This window comes from Anopheles funestus, chromosome 3RL (genome assembly GCF_943734845.2).
Source record: "Anopheles funestus chromosome 3RL, idAnoFuneDA-416_04, whole genome shotgun sequence".
Classification (NCBI taxonomy): Eukaryota; Metazoa; Arthropoda; class Insecta; order Diptera; family Culicidae; genus Anopheles; species Anopheles funestus.
In genome coordinates, this window is record NC_064599.1 from 20,488,235 (window position 1) to 20,505,000 (window position 16,766).

Genomic DNA, 16,766 nt, shown 5'->3' on the forward strand with positions numbered 1-16,766 from the left:
AATGATCGTACTTGTTTACATTCCGCAACTTTTGTGTGATAAGATATTTAGATAACTTTATGCGCAGATTAACCAACTGTCGAATTCAAGGTTCAGTGTGTGTGTGTTCGCGCTGTTTAAGTAGAAATTGCGCTGTGTGATATAATATTTCGTGTTTGCACATAATGCTGGACAAACCCGTAAAACCGACCGAGGTCAGTGTGAGAAATCGAATCGATTTAGCGGTGGTTCCCCTGGACGCATTAAATACCCGCACGCGGGATTTATTGGCCGAGCTGTTGAATCATCGGCGGATCTTCACCTCCGAGGATGGATACTTTCGCGATTGGCGCGGAGTGTTCGATGTTGTTGGCATACCGAAAAATTATTTACCCTTGGTGTCAACCAATGCCAACCCGACGCGCCGTTTGCTGGAACTGTGGCAGTTTGAGCACCATCAGTGCAAGCGCGAAGCAAACCTGGCCGAACTGCAATATGTGCTCGGTTGCATCGATCGGTGGGACATATTGGACGATACTTCTAAAATGTTTGGTATGTACTAATTCGTTTCTGTTGTAAGCAACCGTACTCCCGTAACAGTTGAGTAAACAGCGTACGTGTTTACCTATTTTCCAGAGCAAGATGCAGAACAGCACCTTATACATGAGCAGAAGCGGACCGCAAGGAAAGTGAGCGAAACGAATGCGAAAGAATCATCGAACGCAAGCGGAGATTGTGACATTATCACGAAAGATGACACAGCCGACCACAAGCAGCAGTACGACGCGTTCATACTGTACGCCGATGCGGACGTTGAGTTTGCATCGAAAATGGTCGAACGTTTGGAGGCCCGGGGAATGCAACTGTGTCTAAAAGATCGTGACATTCTCGGTGGAAGTAACTTCGAACACGAAGTCATTTCACGGCTCATCTCCGAACGTTGCCGCCGGGTAGTGGTGATCATTTCGAAGGCATTCCTCGAAAGCCCACTAAACGATTTTACCGTCACATTCGCTCAGGCACTGCAGATCGAGAAAAAGGAACGCAAGGTCATACCGTGCGTGTACGATCGATGTGAACTGCCACCACATTTACGGTACACCTGCCGGTTAGACTACCAGCGGTCACAGAATTTGTACAACTTTTGGGACAAACTCGCCGACTCGATACGGGACGCACCGCGAAAGGTTGCCACCGAAATGAACGTAAAAGAAACGATCGAACCGCAAAAAGTTGAAACTCACAGCAAAGCTGTTAGGACAATCGTGCCCCAGCCAGTACCGAAGGTGGTCGTCGAAGAGCCAACCTTGGTGGTGAAACTTCCGAGCGCTATGGACCAGGAAAGCCGTACCGGTAGCCTTAAAAAATCGCACTCATTTTGGGACATATTTTCTAGCTTTAGTCACAAGAAAGACAAACTGAATGGTAGCACTTCCCAGCTAAACATTAACGATATTGCACCGTCAACCAGTCCGAAGAAAACGAGTTCCTCGCCGCTGGCACTAATCAGGCGTGATAAAAAGCAACCAACCGGTACAGGTGGTGCGTCATCTGCACCATCCGAATGCCCACTGGAACAGCCAGAAAAACCAGTGAAATCTAAAAAGAAATGGTATAAACCGAGCAGTCGGAAAGTAGCGACCGCTATGTGATACCGGCGTGCCTTGCATTTGTCTTCTGTGCTTCTTTGCGGGCAACCAGTTTGACCGACACGTGTCATTTTCTTATATTAACCCTATTTACACATATTTTGTTTTAACGTAATAAACATTTTGCTCAAAAATGATTCGCTTATCCGCAAGCTTAAATTTTAAACTTTGGAGAAGAACCATTCATACGAATCTTCTGTCAGTAGTCAGTTGAATCATGAGTCGATTGTCAATTGATTTACGAATCTTTCAATCTGAATCTTCAGAAATAAGGTCATTAATCTTTATGCTTAAGATCCACAGTCATTCATTCGGTATAATGATTCGAATGAAATTCATGAATCTGCGTCCACCAATGATGCATTTAAGCAAGAAAAATCAAAGCACACAAACGCTCCAGTTCTGCATACTAGCCGTTAAAATATGTCTCGTTTTGTTTTATTATTAATTTCTCACTAGCATTAAAATGTATGCAAACACAATAGCGATGTAAAACGAAAGAACAGTTTCATCACTACAGACATTCATGTACGGTTCGCTACGGTTCCGCCAGCGGATGTGCGGAACATTCAACTGCCACCGAGCGAACGGGACGACGGTAGATTCTTCAGTCCCTTCTCTAGGTGGTCGGCATCGCCGGCAGAAAAGCGATAATTCGGTGGTACGCGGTCCTGTTTGCGGAAGATATGATTCATAGCAGATTGCTTCAGTACGTTCACGTTCTCGTCTATCAGTATGCAGTCCGTGTCCGGTACCGGTACGGAACCACCGTTAGCGTCCGCATGCAAAGGTACATCGTCCGGGTTGGGTAGCTGTGATGGTGGTGGTTGTGTTAGTGGTGTTACGAGCGATATGTTGTCACTGTTGCCATCTTTAGCGTGTGCACTTGTACTGGATGAATAGAAGCCACCTTCCGGATACGCATCGATCAATCCATGAGGATCATAAAGTGGGCCGTCTTGTTGATCGTGTTGATGCAACGTCGAATTACCCACCGCATTGGTGTTTGGAAACGAAGGTTTATAATTCCCGGTGTCCTGTACTCGGGATGAAATCGTTTCACCCGAACTGGCCACCTCGGAGATGGTGTTCAACGGGTACACCTTGGCGAGATGATCCGCCTCCTTACCAAAGACAGCCTCCACGCCAAGAATCTTCAGCACGAGATGTGGATGCGCCAGTACGATCTTTTCCAGCGTATCGAAATCGATCATGTTTTCCGTTTGCGTTGAGCTGGACATTTCCTCCGAATACTTTTGCGACAGGATCGACTTGCGGCGATACATCGCCTCGGACATCACTTCCGTCCCGTTCGGGCTTACCATCCCGGTTTCGGCAAACACGTTCATCTCTCGGCACCACATCTCCGGCGGATGGGAGCTACTGCGCGCCATCAGCACGTGATCGCTGTCGCGCAGTATACCGACGGCACCATTCTGCAGGTTCGGTATTGACCGGGCAGGTTGAAAATGTCCCAGATCCAGCTGGGAGTTCATGGTGTTGTATGTCATTTCCTGCAGCGCGTGTATAGCATTGCGAACCTGTGAAGGATTGTTAAAAAATGGAAAGAAAAAAAATTAGAATCATGTTTAATTTCGAGAAAATGAGTGAAAACCCGATTCACTGAACGTGTTCACTAGTACATGATGCGGTTTAAAAATGTATTTCGAATTTTTAGAAACTACATCATCATTCAACCGCGCGTGGAAGCGATAAGGAATTAGAGATGAGAATACTCACTCTTTTCAAAGAGTTGAAACAGAGTGAAAGAGTGGTTATAAAGATTTGAAACATTTACTCACTCTTTTGAGAGTCATAAAAATATTATTCTAAACTAATGTGTTGATTATTCCTTGGCGTTTTTACTCACTCACTCTCTCTGGCGACTAATGACTCACTCCTTGCCGTTTTACTCACTCACTCTCTCTGTCGACTAATGACTCACTCCTTGCCGTTTTACTCACTCACTCTCTCTGCCGACTAATGACTCACTCTTTTGCGTTTCAACTCACACAATAAGAGTGAGTAAGTGTTTTGTTATTGTTTTTGACTTTAAATCAGTCATGTTTTTAAAAGACTTTTAATCAGTCATGTTTTTATTTAAAAGTAAACAAAAGTTATGTTGGAATTCATGAAATATGTTTTACGCCAAACAATTTACAGCCAGACTTGTAATACATAATTTCGAATAATGAAATTCAAATAAATTAGCTTCATACGAAATTGCATTTTAATCACTGTAGTAGAGTGATTGAAATCCAAAAAGAGTAACGACACACTTACTCACTCTTATTGAGTAATTAAAATCCAAAAGCATAACAAAACATTTTTAATCACTCTTATTGACTGATTTAAAGTCAAAAAGAATAACAAAACACTTACTCACTCTTATTGTGTGAGTTGAAACGCAAAAGAGTGAGTCATTAGTCGGCAGAGAGAGTGAGTGAGTAAAACGGCAAGGAGTGAGTCATTAGTCGGCAGAGAGAGTGAGTGAGTAAAAACGCTAAAGAGTGAATAAAAGAGTCATAAAAACTCCTATTGCTGAGTTGAAACCATAAACTCCTTTGCAGGATTAAACTCACACACTCACTCTTACTCAGTGTGCACATCTCTATAAGGAATGTAGATATAAATGAACTATTTTTTGTGCTGCTGTCTCGATTCCTCTACACAAACATGACCAACACATTTCGCTGGGCTGATGATAACACACTTCAAAACGGACACTTCCTGCTATGGCGCAAAAAAAAAGGCAAGTCATTTTAGGTATTCACACTAAAAGCTCATAAATATTTATGCAAAACCACACACGTGTTTCACCAAAGCCATAATGTCATTTCAAAGGAAGGAATGTTGTTTCAAATACTGTTCTTTTATGATGTTTGTTGTTTTAACACGATCACGCTTTTAACATAATCCGTTCGGAGGGAAAATGTATGATAATTCCAGAATTTTCTGTGAACCTTAACTCAGCACTTGAAGCAAGCAGTTTTCTCTCGCATTTTCAAGAAATACATGAGTGGATAAAATTTAAACCAATTGCTGAGAGTAAAATCTGTAGGGCTGAAGGTTTTAAAATCATTCTTTTAAGATGGTGTTCTAAAAAGTCTCTTTGTTTGCTATTTAATTATTCTAAATTTCTATATTTTTAGAATTTCAATATTTGCTATAAGTATTAAGATGTCAAACATATTCTTAATATGTTTGTATACGTAAAAATACTTATATTAAATGTGAGAAAATAATAAAAAACATATTTTTTAATAACTTTACAAATCATCATTCATATTTATCTTTTCAAACTCGTCGTCGTTTATTCTCTAAAAAACCCAACGTTAAAGATATGAACGACCTAAATTAAGTTTCTTTTGGTCTCATAAGTTATAGTGCTCCGTGTAAGGGTACTATTCAGAATAGTCTAGCAGACGATTGACTGACACGTGACACACATTCATCCATCAGAAATATGTTGCCATGTATCAAGCTGCGTCATAGTAATTAATTTATAATGTTGTGTGCAATTTATAATCCATGCCATCACTATATGCTTTTGCTAAACAGAACTACTTTCCAAGTATTTGAAAAGCGTATAAATTATAAAATAATACCCAAAGTAATAAACGCATGATTATATTCCATCATCCTCTGCAGAGCCTGTGGTGAAAACTCGACCAAAAAAAAAATCCCCAAAAAACGCCTCTTTTAGTCTGGCGACTGTTGTAAAGGCACTAATCGACAACATTGCCCATAATCCGACGAGCAAGCCAGTGCGAATGGAAGCTAATTAGAAGTTTTGCCGCAAAACCGTCACATTCCTTACCTCCATGCTAAGCGCAGCAACGTCGTTGTGCAGTGTGGTAACCTGATTGTCCAACCGCTCCACAGATACGCGTCCCTTTTCCTTCTCCTTTGCCACCTCGAGGTTGAGTCCTTCGAAGGAATTAGTTTGTTCGACGTTCGCAGCCTGGCTGGTCGTCTGTACCGATCGTTGCCGTTCCACTCGCTCTCGCAATGCCACTAACGACCGATTGCGGCTGTGTGCGGGTGAGTGTCGATGGTGAGAATCGTGAAGAAATAAATTAATAATATTCTTGTATTCAGCGACTAGTGGTAATGCTTGAATCGTTCGGGGTTTTTGAATGAATTATGAGATCTGCGCTTAAACTAAAGCTTCGCCAGTAGAACACGAACATGGTTATCTGCATCTGGTTGCTAGTTTTGAATGCTTCAATTTATTTCAAATCTATTAACATTACTTATACTAGGCAGTTGTTCCCGATTGCTAGTAGAAGATATCAATTTTAACTAATTTTATCATTTGTACGTATTTTTGTTCGTGATTCGTTATAATATAAAACTTTCGATTATTTTCGATGCGTTTCTCATTTGGAGGGACCAGTTCAAAATCGTATACTATGAGCTGCTGCTTCATTGACAAGTAGCTGCAGCAGGTAAAAACGCCCTAATAACGTGAGAACAAAGATTTATCAAAAAAGGATAGAACATGAAAGAAAATCCTTATATTTTGGCCGATAAAGGTTCTTATGCAGTGATGTCAAACTCATTTTGGCTTGCGGGCCGGGTTGCAAACAAAAATTGGCTAAAGTCTGAAACACGACCCCCCCCACTCACGGGCACTCATTTGAGTGACTTTCTTTCGTGCAGGGTGGTTCGAAATCGGTTGCGTGTTTTTTAATTATGTTTCGAGACACAGACACCTGAGGGCATGGCCGTCGAAGAAGAAAATGTAGCAATTGGTGCCATCTATCGACCACAGGTCAAAGATTGGCGATCCGTTGGAGCTTTCGTGAATAGCTCCGGCCACAGACATGGTAGCGATTAGTGGTGCATGGAAGAAATCTAGCCACAAGTGCCATCTAGCCATGGCCAGGAGAAAGTGTGGCGATATCTTGGATACCGGCGGAGCTATGGGGCAAAGTTGGGCCAAAAATGACGAAAATTTTATGGTTTCACAAACAGCGTATGGAACTTGGTTCCTCGATGAATAAATCACTTTTCACTATGCGAAAACCTCCTTACAATTTAATAGTAATTGTAAAAAAAATCAAATTCAGGCCACATTGCATAGTCTCCGAACCACCCTGTACGAAAAATTGACACGCAGATGAGTGACCGTGAGTGGGGGGGGTCGTGTTTCAGACTTTAGCCCAAAAATTATCGGCTAAAGTCTGAAACACGACCCCCCCCACTCACGGTCACTCATCTGCGTGTCAATTTTTCGTACAGGGTGGTTCGGAGACTATGCAATGTGGCCTGAATTTGATTTTTTTTTACAATTACTATTAAATTGTAAGGAGGTTTTCGCATAGTGAAAAGTGATTTATTCATCGAGGAACCAAGTTCCATACGCTGTTTGTGCAACCGTAAAATTTTCCTCATTTTTGGCCCAACTTTGCCCCATAGCTCCGCCGGTATCCAAGATATCGCCACACTTTCTTCTGGCCATGGCTAGATGGCACTTGTGGCTAGATTTCGTCCATGCACCACTAATCGCTACCATGTCTGTGGCCGGAGCTATTCGCGAAAGCTCCAACGGATCGCCAATCTTTGACCTGTGGTCGATAGATGGCACCAATGGCTACATTTTCTTCTTCGACGGTCATGCCCTCAGGTGTCTGTGTCTCGAAACATAATTAAAAAACACGCAACCGATTTCGAACCACCCTGCACGAAAAAAAGTCACTCAAATGAGTGCCCGTGAGTGGGGGGGGTCGTGTTTCAGACTTTAGCCAAATTATCTTGCGGGCCAAGATAAGTCAGAAGGGGAGGGAGAAGTCTTAAGGAAATAAAATTTCACAGTTGTTTGGACTTCAAGAGAAATTCAAGAGCGTATTACTGAAATGTAATGTAATGCGGGCCGGATTCAAAGACCTCGCGGACCGTATGTTTGACATGTCTGTTCTAATGACTCTCAGTAGAGCTTGCGACGTGATCAAACAACGGACTTTATCAAATTTTAGAATTAACTATATCAGAATAAAAAAAAGGATCATTCACAGGTTAATGAGGTTCGTATCATTCAGTACCATTTTTTTATTTAAACTCTAAGATCTCCTTAGATCATGCCTGATACGATCCAATTGCTTGTTAGACTTAACTAAAATAGACGAGTAGACAGTCCTCGCTGACTTAATTTCATGATTTTCGGTATTTTAGACCTGACCTAAACCTCAGTGCCAACCAATCACCCTAAAGTCAGTATAAGGCTGATGTAACAGCATTATTGATTATGAGCAGCTCGTAGTAAATAATTTTTCTTGATCCCACCATTCTTGAATTCTGAGCAAAACTAATACATTTTATGAGTAATTATAAATGTTTTTTAATGTAAAGGACTTACACAACAATGAAAATGTAGCTTTAAATTAGAAGCGTAAAGCATATATCTCATATAAGCATAAAAAAGTAACATAATGCATGGTAGAGTTGGATTTATGTTGAAAAAAAGAAAGAAATGAAGCCGCCTTATCCGGCTGATTTGCCTGCGTACTTTTGTTCGTACTAGAGCACTTCTCGCATTGCGCTAAACGGCAAACTTTCCCAATTCTCGAAACTGGTTGCTCCATTTACTTTCTTAAGTAAACAAAACTTTGCTACATCGTAACATTTGACTCACAAAACTTGGCACTCGGCCTGTTGATTCCCTTCCACCCTACTATTTACTTTAGCAGAAATTTTGCGTACACTTACCTATGCACGAGTTTAGCATGCCGTGGGCTGGTACCCAGATTGTGTGCCGGTGACTTCTGCAGCGAGGTGTTCATAGGCGACGCGGAACTTGTCTCCGCATCGGATTGATTCTCATCGTCCTCACTGATCGAGGGTAGCGCCAAACACGGCCCATTGTTTTCCGTCTCCTCCTCCGCTTCGTACCCTTCCCGCAGGTTATACGTGAGATCGTGCTGTATGTCGTTGGCAAACTCCTGCTGATACTCCGGATATAGACGCAACACTTCCACCAGACCGCTCATGTGGATGCTTTTCAAATCACAATAGGTGAGTGCCTGCAGAACGGATTCACGCAAATGATATCATTTGCTGTTGCGAAATGTAGCAACAGTTAAAAAAAAACTTCGCCCCCGGGTTAGAAATTACCTTCACATCGCCGCTGCTCTTCACGATAGTATCCTGTGAACCGGTGTTGCCCGAGTTGCTCTGATTCCCGTGCAGCAGATGTATACTTATATCACAGCCAACGAGGTCTCCCTTGCCTTGGTACCGATGGGACACACAGATGGTAATTAGCTGAAGGGTGCACACAACCGTTCACTCCGGTTCGCTCAATCCGGGTTTGCACTTACCTAGGATGGCGACGACCATATTGTTTTGCATAACCTCCATCGAACCGTTGCATATGTAATAGATGTAGCTTAGTGCATCACCTTTATGGATCAGATATTCGCCCGGTGCACAGAAGTTCGCTTTGATATGTAGAGAGAGCAGCTTTAAGCAGCCCTAAGAAGTACCATATTATTATGTTATCATTCTACTATGCAAAATAAAAATATGCCGAATGGCTTACCTGGGAAGCGGATTCAAATATTGGAAGCTGCAGTATTTCACGGTGCAGATGCATTGATATGTCTCCCCGCAGTTCCTCTGGAAATTCTTTTAAAATCTGGCATTGGTTAAAAAAAATTTAAGCATACATTATTCACCACTATTGATATGCTATTTTCCTTCTTCTCGGTCATTGTACGCGCTATTTACAGCCAATAGGCAACGAAATATTGGATAATATTTCCAGGAAAACATTCCGAACGCAGGCAAGCGTAAACTTCACAGAACACACTCCATTTAATAAAAGTATGGAATGGCATTTCGAGGGAACTAACCTAACTGCTCACCCCCGAGTTCTAACGAACAGTGTACAATATTAGACACGAGGCTATGCTAGCCATTTGTTTTTTTTTTTAATGCTAACCATTAAATGTCGCTTCTGTCCTATAAATAAATAATCAAATCAACCGCTAAATCTACATACAGTTTCAGCGAAGTGAACATAGCGGGGTATACTAAAACGTTACGATTGATTAGATAAATATTTTGGGAACATAAAAACGTGTTGTTTCAATTGATTACCACGTTGGTTTCTATCGGAAATGAATACAAGAAAAAATAAATATTTTTGATTGATATTAAATGATGAATGAATTGTAATTAAATGAACATTAGTAACCAATTTCTGCTGTGTTGTAAATTCCAGGAAACAATTACACAATAACTAAGCATTATGCTACATTGTTAGTTAATTAATGTTTGTGCCGTGTGCTATTTGATTATGTCGTATGTAAAATGTTCTAAACCAAGCTGCTATTTCGAAAAAAATCTCATCTCGTGGACATTTCGCAAAAAAAGATCTAAAAAAATTGAAAATTTCCTTAGGCTATAGCCTTAGCTTTTTTTTAAGAAATTTATCAAAATTTTATAAATTGATTTATTTTAATGCGAATTGGTTGAAATAAGTTTGTTTTTGCTCAAATAATGCTTTAAATAAATAAAAGAATAAAAACTCATAAAAAAATAAAAAAAATTAAAAACTTGAAAATTTCCTAAGCCTTAGCTTTCTTTTGGGAAAATTTAGCGAAATTTTATAAATTGATTTATTTTAATGCGAATTGATTGAAATAAGTTTGTTTTCACTCAAACAATGCTTTAACTAAGAAATAAGAATAAAAATTCATAAAAAAAAATAAAAAAAGTCTAAAAAATTTGAAAATTTCCTTGCTTTTTAGGACTTGCTTAAAAAAATGTTCCTCGAGTTGTGGGTCTTTTTATTTTGTCTGCGTGAAGAAATTTTTCAAGGGCACTTTCGAACTACATTCAAATGGTTTGTTACAATTTAAACTAATTGTTTTGCTGTACCAATCCCAAACATTTCCAATCGTAAACGAGTTTTAATGTGCTATTTCCACATTTAATAGATTTCCAGTATGTTAGTTATTTTATGTTTAGTAGATATGCTACAACACATTTGTGGAATCAGAAATTCAAACTTTCAACTATAACATTGAAGTTGTCGTTATTTAACGTTATTTAATTAAATTATTTAACCACAAAATTGGAGAACGGGGCGGCCCGATGGTGCATGTGATAAACGGCGCCAGTCCACACGGCCGGACCGGGTTCAAATCCCATCCGGACCGTCCCCCCGTAGCAAGGACTGACTATCCGGCTACGTGGTAAAAATAAGTCTAGTAAGCCAGAAATGGGCGGCGTGACCTGTAAGGTCGTTAAAAGCCAAGAAGAGAGAGAACCACAAAATTGGACTCATCTCGTCAACAAAATAAATTTAGTACATTGGAATCTACTAATTGCGAAAGACATATTCTTCGGTTTTGATGCTTGATGCCGATATCAAAAGCATCTTTGGACCTTTGGCTAAAATGTATGCATTATTTGAGAGAAATTAAATTCTTAATCGAGCATACAATATCTTGGTTTTAGCAACAGAATAGTTCAACTGTGAAGTGTTATTGATCTTCTTTGTTGACACTATTATCTTATTGGGATGTAATCCAAAAAGATGAAGAAATATCACACTCAGATTATGGAGACCCTGGTGAAATTCTTATTGATTCTTCCTTTACAAATAGACCTCTCAACATGTTTCAACTGCAATGCAAATGTTTTAGAAGGTCTGCAAAAAAACACTCAACAATCCATAATCTCATATAATATTAGATAGCAATATAATGACTCTTAGTTGAACATCAGAGTGATGGACTAGTTTTATCTGACGGCTTTTTTTAAATTTTCAAGTCGAAAGAAGATCATGAAATCACAGCTCTTCCTTTAATTGTTTCTACAAGTTTGTAAGAATCCTTTGCTTCGCGTGTTGTCACGTTTTAATTCTTCATCCCACTTATCATATCTTCTTTCACCTTCCTATATTTCCCCGGCATTCGTTCTACTTTCCTATTCAGTTCAAGTTCATTCTTCACGCGACTCCAAACTTCAGCCTTTCCTGCAAGTTACAATGTAGCATTTCATAATAAATAATTGGATAGTAGCGAATATTTTGGTAAAGCACCATAGTGCTCACAAATTGATTTTAATGAGCGCAATAATCAGAATTATTAATTTAAAAAACATATCCAACCATATCCGCCATTAAAACAGCTGTTCTTGGATGGAATTAATAATTTATTCTTCTATCTGTTAGTATGCTAATGTTTGCCACGGAATAGTGGCTCACAATAACGAACAAAAACATTGCTTGGAACGACGACTCTACACTTTTCAACTTGCATTGCGTCCATTTTGCAATAAACGAACTTCAGCTCAGTTGCCGTGTAGCTAAGTAAGACGCAAACCAACCTAACAATGCAATGCACACAATTGGAACGGTAAGAATAAAGTCCGTACATGCAACGGGGAATAGAATAGGCAAGTAGTGCCATTCACCATCGTGAAGCAAACTTTCTACTTGCAGTGTTGATGAAAGCATCAAATTCGTACACCACTTTCAATGTCAGTCAGGTTTGTGCTGGGGAGTGGAAAACACCCAGCACTGGCACTGGCAGTGTTGAGATTTGGAAGTCACAAATCGCAATGGTAGAGGTGTGTATTTCTTTCGTGCTTCATTGTGGCACTGGAACAAATGAAAACCCGAACGTACGTTCCATTAAAAGTTGCTCGTGCCTGGAAAAAGTCACCGGCCGTGACTCCTTTCTGAGCACCTCTTTTTTTTTGTATGCCAAAGTATCAACTTGAGGTCGCTTGCAATGTATTAAGTTGTATGCAACGGATGTAATTTTGTACGGAAGAGTGAAACATTTTTCCACAAAAAAAAACCGCCAAGATCTTAATGTCGGTGTAATAAACAGCGAACCTGTTACGGTTACTTACCTCATACACATCAATTCCATGATTAAGTGACCACATTGTTTGAAAGTAATCCTGCATTCGCTGTTTCAGCTCCTTTGGCATCTGGAGGCAACAGAGAAGAAACGGAAACAGGGACTTTAGGCTTTTTCTAAAGTACAAGACGAACAACAAGTTCGTGTGATTGTAAACAAGAAGAAATTAAATTACATCCCTCTCTCCGAATGGTTGGAAGGGCCGAACGCGTAACAGAAAAACCAAAATGCCAAATCACGTTGCAACGATCGTAAAAAGAAATCGTGCCACAATATGGCACTTTGGCCCGACGTTTCTTTGGACGCTTTCCTTGAAGTGCAACTCACCTGATGCAAAGCGATGAAATCCTTCAAGTCACGCCACTTGCTCTGGTACAGGGAGCGGCGTGAGTACATCCGCTGAATTATGGCTGTCACGTTTCCGAACACTACGGCATGCATAAGCGCTGGAACAGGTGCGTAATAGAAGAACGGAGTGATCAGAGATGGAATCAAAACACAAGTGGAAATCTGGTGGTGTACCCCGTATGGTGGGGCTAGGCTAGGGACGAATGTATAAAATATATTTTCCAAAAACCACCCACCGCACCCAAAAAAGGATCGATCGGGGTAGGTTAAGAAAAGCACGAACATTGCTCAACGTCTCCTGGGTGGAAAACTGTGAAATGGTTCGGGACGAAAATGAAAACCGAAAAAGCCCCAAGTGTCTATGTAGGCCTGGCTTGGTACATGTTTCTTAGCTATCGCTGAAAGCCCAAAGCTGTCCTTATCACACCGGCAAGATTGAAAATGAACCGCAAACGACGTCAACCCGGGGTGGTAAATTGAAGCAACTCCACTCCACTCCACTGTGGAGAAGATCTGAGAAGCGTGGGGAATAATTTCAACTTGCCCAACGCACCGCTTACCCACAAAACCTCATTAGGACAGTCGATATCGCGAACTCAATCGTGTGGTTAGGCAAGGAGATTTGATTTGCCTTCTTTTTACTTGCTGGTCTTCATTTTACGGCCACTTCGCTACCATTTTCCTTTCACCGTGGGTAAACTCGCCGGATAAACATTAAACAACAAAACCCAGCCTACCAGTGGGTCACGTTTTAGAAATGTGTCCCGTCTGTCGATGTCGCTATTGGGTTGTTTTCTTTCTTTCCTTCCTACGCGACGAACTGTTCGGGGGAGGGGAAAAGAAACAAATTACAAGCTCTCCAGCAGGTTTGGTCAAGAAGCAACCACAAAACCCACACTGTTCCAGGCGTTGGGTGTCCACCCATTTTCACGAGTTTGCCACTTTGCCGTTCGCTTATTTCGACGCAATTTTCTTTGATATTATTTACCCATCTCGGTGCTTCATTTCCCAATGTTATCCCAAGCGTATCACTAAGACTCTGTCATTTGCACCTATTGTTATTCTGGTCTGGTTTGCAACCTACTACTGGTTGGTCCCCAAAGAAACCACAATGCCACAACTCCGACGTTTGGGAATGTTTCTACTAGTTTTTTTTTTGCACGTTGGGTTTAAGGGCTACCGAAGAAAAAAATAAGCCGTTGATGAGAAAAAGGTTGACGCTATGTCTAAATCTTAGGTAAAGGTAGAATAAAATTAATCACGATAGGCTAACCATTGTGGCGTACAAAAGAAAAGGCGTTTTGGGATATGTGTGTTCTGTTTTTTTTTTTTGCTTCTCACCGGTCTTTAAGTTTAGCCTTTTATTTATTGTGTGCTTTCATTTATTAAATTCTTTGGTGAGTTATTAGAAAATAAATGAGGGTTTTAGAACCATTTCCTTCCTATCATATTGTGGGTTCTCTATAAAGAAGTCTTTAGAAAAAGTAATAAAACCAGTTTAAAAACTTCTACATGGCGGAACTTAATTGTCCCTTCAATATAAATGAAAAAAAAACTATTTTATTGGGAGGTACACAGCCAGTATCTGGGTAAAAAATGGAACATATATCAAATCAATGTATCTACCAATAAGGAGCTCATTCCTAAGATTATTTTAACAATTCAATATCTTACAAATTGTCAAAAAACCTTGGATTACTTGAAATTTTATTCAAATTAAAGAAAATCATTTACTTCCTCTATTAAAATACACAAATTTCAAGAGGTCTTTGCTTGATTGACCATAGGCCAATCCCCCACGAAGAAAAAAGTTAACCTTTTCAGAATTTTAAAAGTATACCTCAACCTTAGCGGTGGAGATAAAGGAGGCGTCAGTCTCTACATGACAGTACTCTGGATCAAATTCCACAAAAGAACAAGAATATCTCAAGCTTAGGCAATGCAATGATCACATATCAGTTAAAAATTTAACGTAAATTAACTTACTCCAGGATGGGTTTTAGATTGGAAGTTCTTGGTAAAACGATTATCTTTAACCAGCCAAAGAATAGGTCTCTTGAAACGATCACATACTCTTTTCGATCAACGACCTGAACGATTTCTCAACGATCTCATACTATTCATACTCTTCAAGATCTCTCTCTCTCTTCTTGGCTTTTAACGACCTTACAGGTCACGCCGGCCATTTCTGGCTTACTAGACTTATTTTTACCACGTAGCCGGATAGTCAGTCCTTGCTACGGGGGGACGGTCCGGATGGGATTTGAACCCGGTCCGGCCGGTGTGGACTGGCGCCGTTTATCACATGCACCATTCGGCCGCCCCATCAAGATAGAAGGCCCCCCACTCTTCAAGATAGAAGATTCAATTTCTGGAAGACCTTTTGTGATCATATCTCCAGCAACATCGCAAGTCCTGAAGAGTTATTGTTGATCGTCTCTGAAGAGGTTTTTTCTAGAAAAAAAATGTCGGAATTCTTAACGCTTTTGTCAATCATGTACATCGGAAAACATGAGGTAACTCACTAATAGAATTCTTTTTGCTAATTTAGTCTGTCTCCATAAAGGAAAGAATATTAAAACTGTTATATTGCCCACAAATGGCGAACACAAAGTTCCTCACTATGTAAAACTTCTTACCTCCGGTGTGGATCTTTTAACTAAAAACCTGTAATAATTATCTTTTTGTACAATAAAAAAACACTCCAAAACACGATGTTTAAGTTATCCAGTATTTGACAGAAAACTCGTACTAAAAACCCTTGAAATCAATGCATACATTATGTCTAAAGTGATGTCTAAAATAAAACAGCCTAGCTCTTACTAAAACTTCTCAATTTGCACTTCACTAAGCACAGTGCAATTGTTATTTCCCGAGGCTTCACTTCTGGAAATGGGGAAACACACACCAGCACAAAATGGTCCGACATTTGCACGTTACCATACATAGTAACGTTCTGGGGGTTTCCCCAACGATGGTTGAGAACGATTTCCACCGCAATTGGTACAGAATTACATGCCTGAAACTTATGCGCTAGATTTCAATTAACGTCGGCCATTTTGTATGGCTGCCTAGAATGTTGGCCATATTGCGTTCCCAGCCAAAAACCCCCTTCCCAACAAGTTCATCATAGATTGTTTCCACTGTCCAAAAAAGGATAGCCATGCTGTAGGGTGATCGGAAACATCTGGCGGAAAAACACCATTTCCCAGTCGTCGGGTGTCTCTCTTTCACGCTTTCTCCCACAGCACTGTCTCCAGGGCTTTCCTCAGAACCAAACAAGCGACCAGACCGTGCCTCAAGGACTTAGCTTCAACGTGCAAAGGTGCAAACAGGACGATCCAATCAACACCACAACGTATCTGCCCCACTTCACGCATCATGATCCCAATTCCCCTTCCCAGCCCTGCTCCCTCCATTCTTGCATCCACTCACTTACCTCCGATCAGCATCATGATGATGCTGAAAATTTTCTCACTCAGTGTAGTCGCCGAAACGTTGCCGAAGCCCACGGAGGTAAGGCTGGTGAAGGTGAAATATAATGCCGTTATATATGCCTCGCCGTGTGTCACGTTAGATACGGGAATTTTAAGACGCTCCGCCAGCGTATGGATCCAACCTGCCGTCGAGGGCCATCAACAGCGCGTTTTTCGGGCGAGGATAGAGATGATGTCACGATGCGCGTGGTTAGTAGTGTGTGTGTGTGTGAGTGGTTTGTGTAGGGATAGAAGAAGGATAAAACTTGAAACCATGCCATAACGAATTTGTGGTTGATGAACTGTCGAGGCCCAGCGAGGCCAAAAGAAATGCCGAACGGGGGTTGATTTTTCACCTTCCGGGCGGGTGAAAACTTTTCAAACACTACACCAAACTTTCACGAGAATTACCCGAGACTAAACGCTTAACG

The 16,766-nt window shown here is 40.7% G+C and overlaps 2 protein-coding genes across 7 annotated transcripts in view; one reads left to right on the forward strand and one right to left on the reverse strand.

Moving 5' to 3' along the window:
* Nucleotides 1-8: 8 nt before the first annotated feature.
* LOC125772242 (myeloid differentiation primary response protein MyD88) lies at nucleotides 9-1,765 on the forward strand. Its single transcript, XM_049443719.1, has 2 exons — nucleotides 9-531; nucleotides 616-1,765. Exons 1-2 carry the CDS (start codon nucleotides 165-167, stop codon nucleotides 1,629-1,631), a joined length of 1,383 nt encoding a protein of 460 aa, XP_049299676.1. The 5' UTR covers nucleotides 9-164; the 3' UTR covers nucleotides 1,632-1,765.
* Nucleotides 1,766-2,023: 258 nt separating this feature from the next.
* LOC125772232 (potassium voltage-gated channel subfamily H member 8) overlaps nucleotides 2,024-16,766 on the reverse strand; it is a 45,006-nt gene continuing 30,263 nt past the window's right edge. For all 6 annotated transcript variants that reach the window (XM_049443707.1, XM_049443706.1, XM_049443704.1 and 3 more), the window contains 9 exons: nucleotides 16,299-16,478; nucleotides 12,839-12,957; nucleotides 12,501-12,581; nucleotides 9,172-9,267; nucleotides 8,951-9,104; nucleotides 8,745-8,860; nucleotides 8,340-8,653; nucleotides 5,449-5,662; nucleotides 2,024-3,169 (listed from right to left, as the gene is read on the reverse strand). In XM_049443707.1, coding sequence (XP_049299664.1) covers nucleotides 2,198-3,169; nucleotides 5,449-5,662; nucleotides 8,340-8,653; nucleotides 8,745-8,860; nucleotides 8,951-9,104; nucleotides 9,172-9,267; nucleotides 12,501-12,581; nucleotides 12,839-12,957; nucleotides 16,299-16,478 — 2,246 coding nt within the window. In that variant the 3' untranslated portion in view covers nucleotides 2,024-2,197. The remainder of the gene's footprint in view (nucleotides 3,170-5,448; nucleotides 5,663-8,339; nucleotides 8,654-8,744; nucleotides 8,861-8,950; nucleotides 9,105-9,171; nucleotides 9,268-12,500; nucleotides 12,582-12,838; nucleotides 12,958-16,298; nucleotides 16,479-16,766) is intronic.

What these genes read in the sequence shown, in the direction of transcription:
- LOC125772242 (XM_049443719.1), top strand. Translation starts at nt 165, where the DNA reads ATGCTGGACAAACCCGTAAAACCGACCGAGGTCAGTGTGAGAAATCGA. An exon ending in CGATACTTCTAAAATGTTTG is followed by an intron (nt 532 to 615) that starts GTATGTACTAAT and finishes CCTATTTTCCAG; the next exon opens with AGCAAGATGCAGAACAGCAC.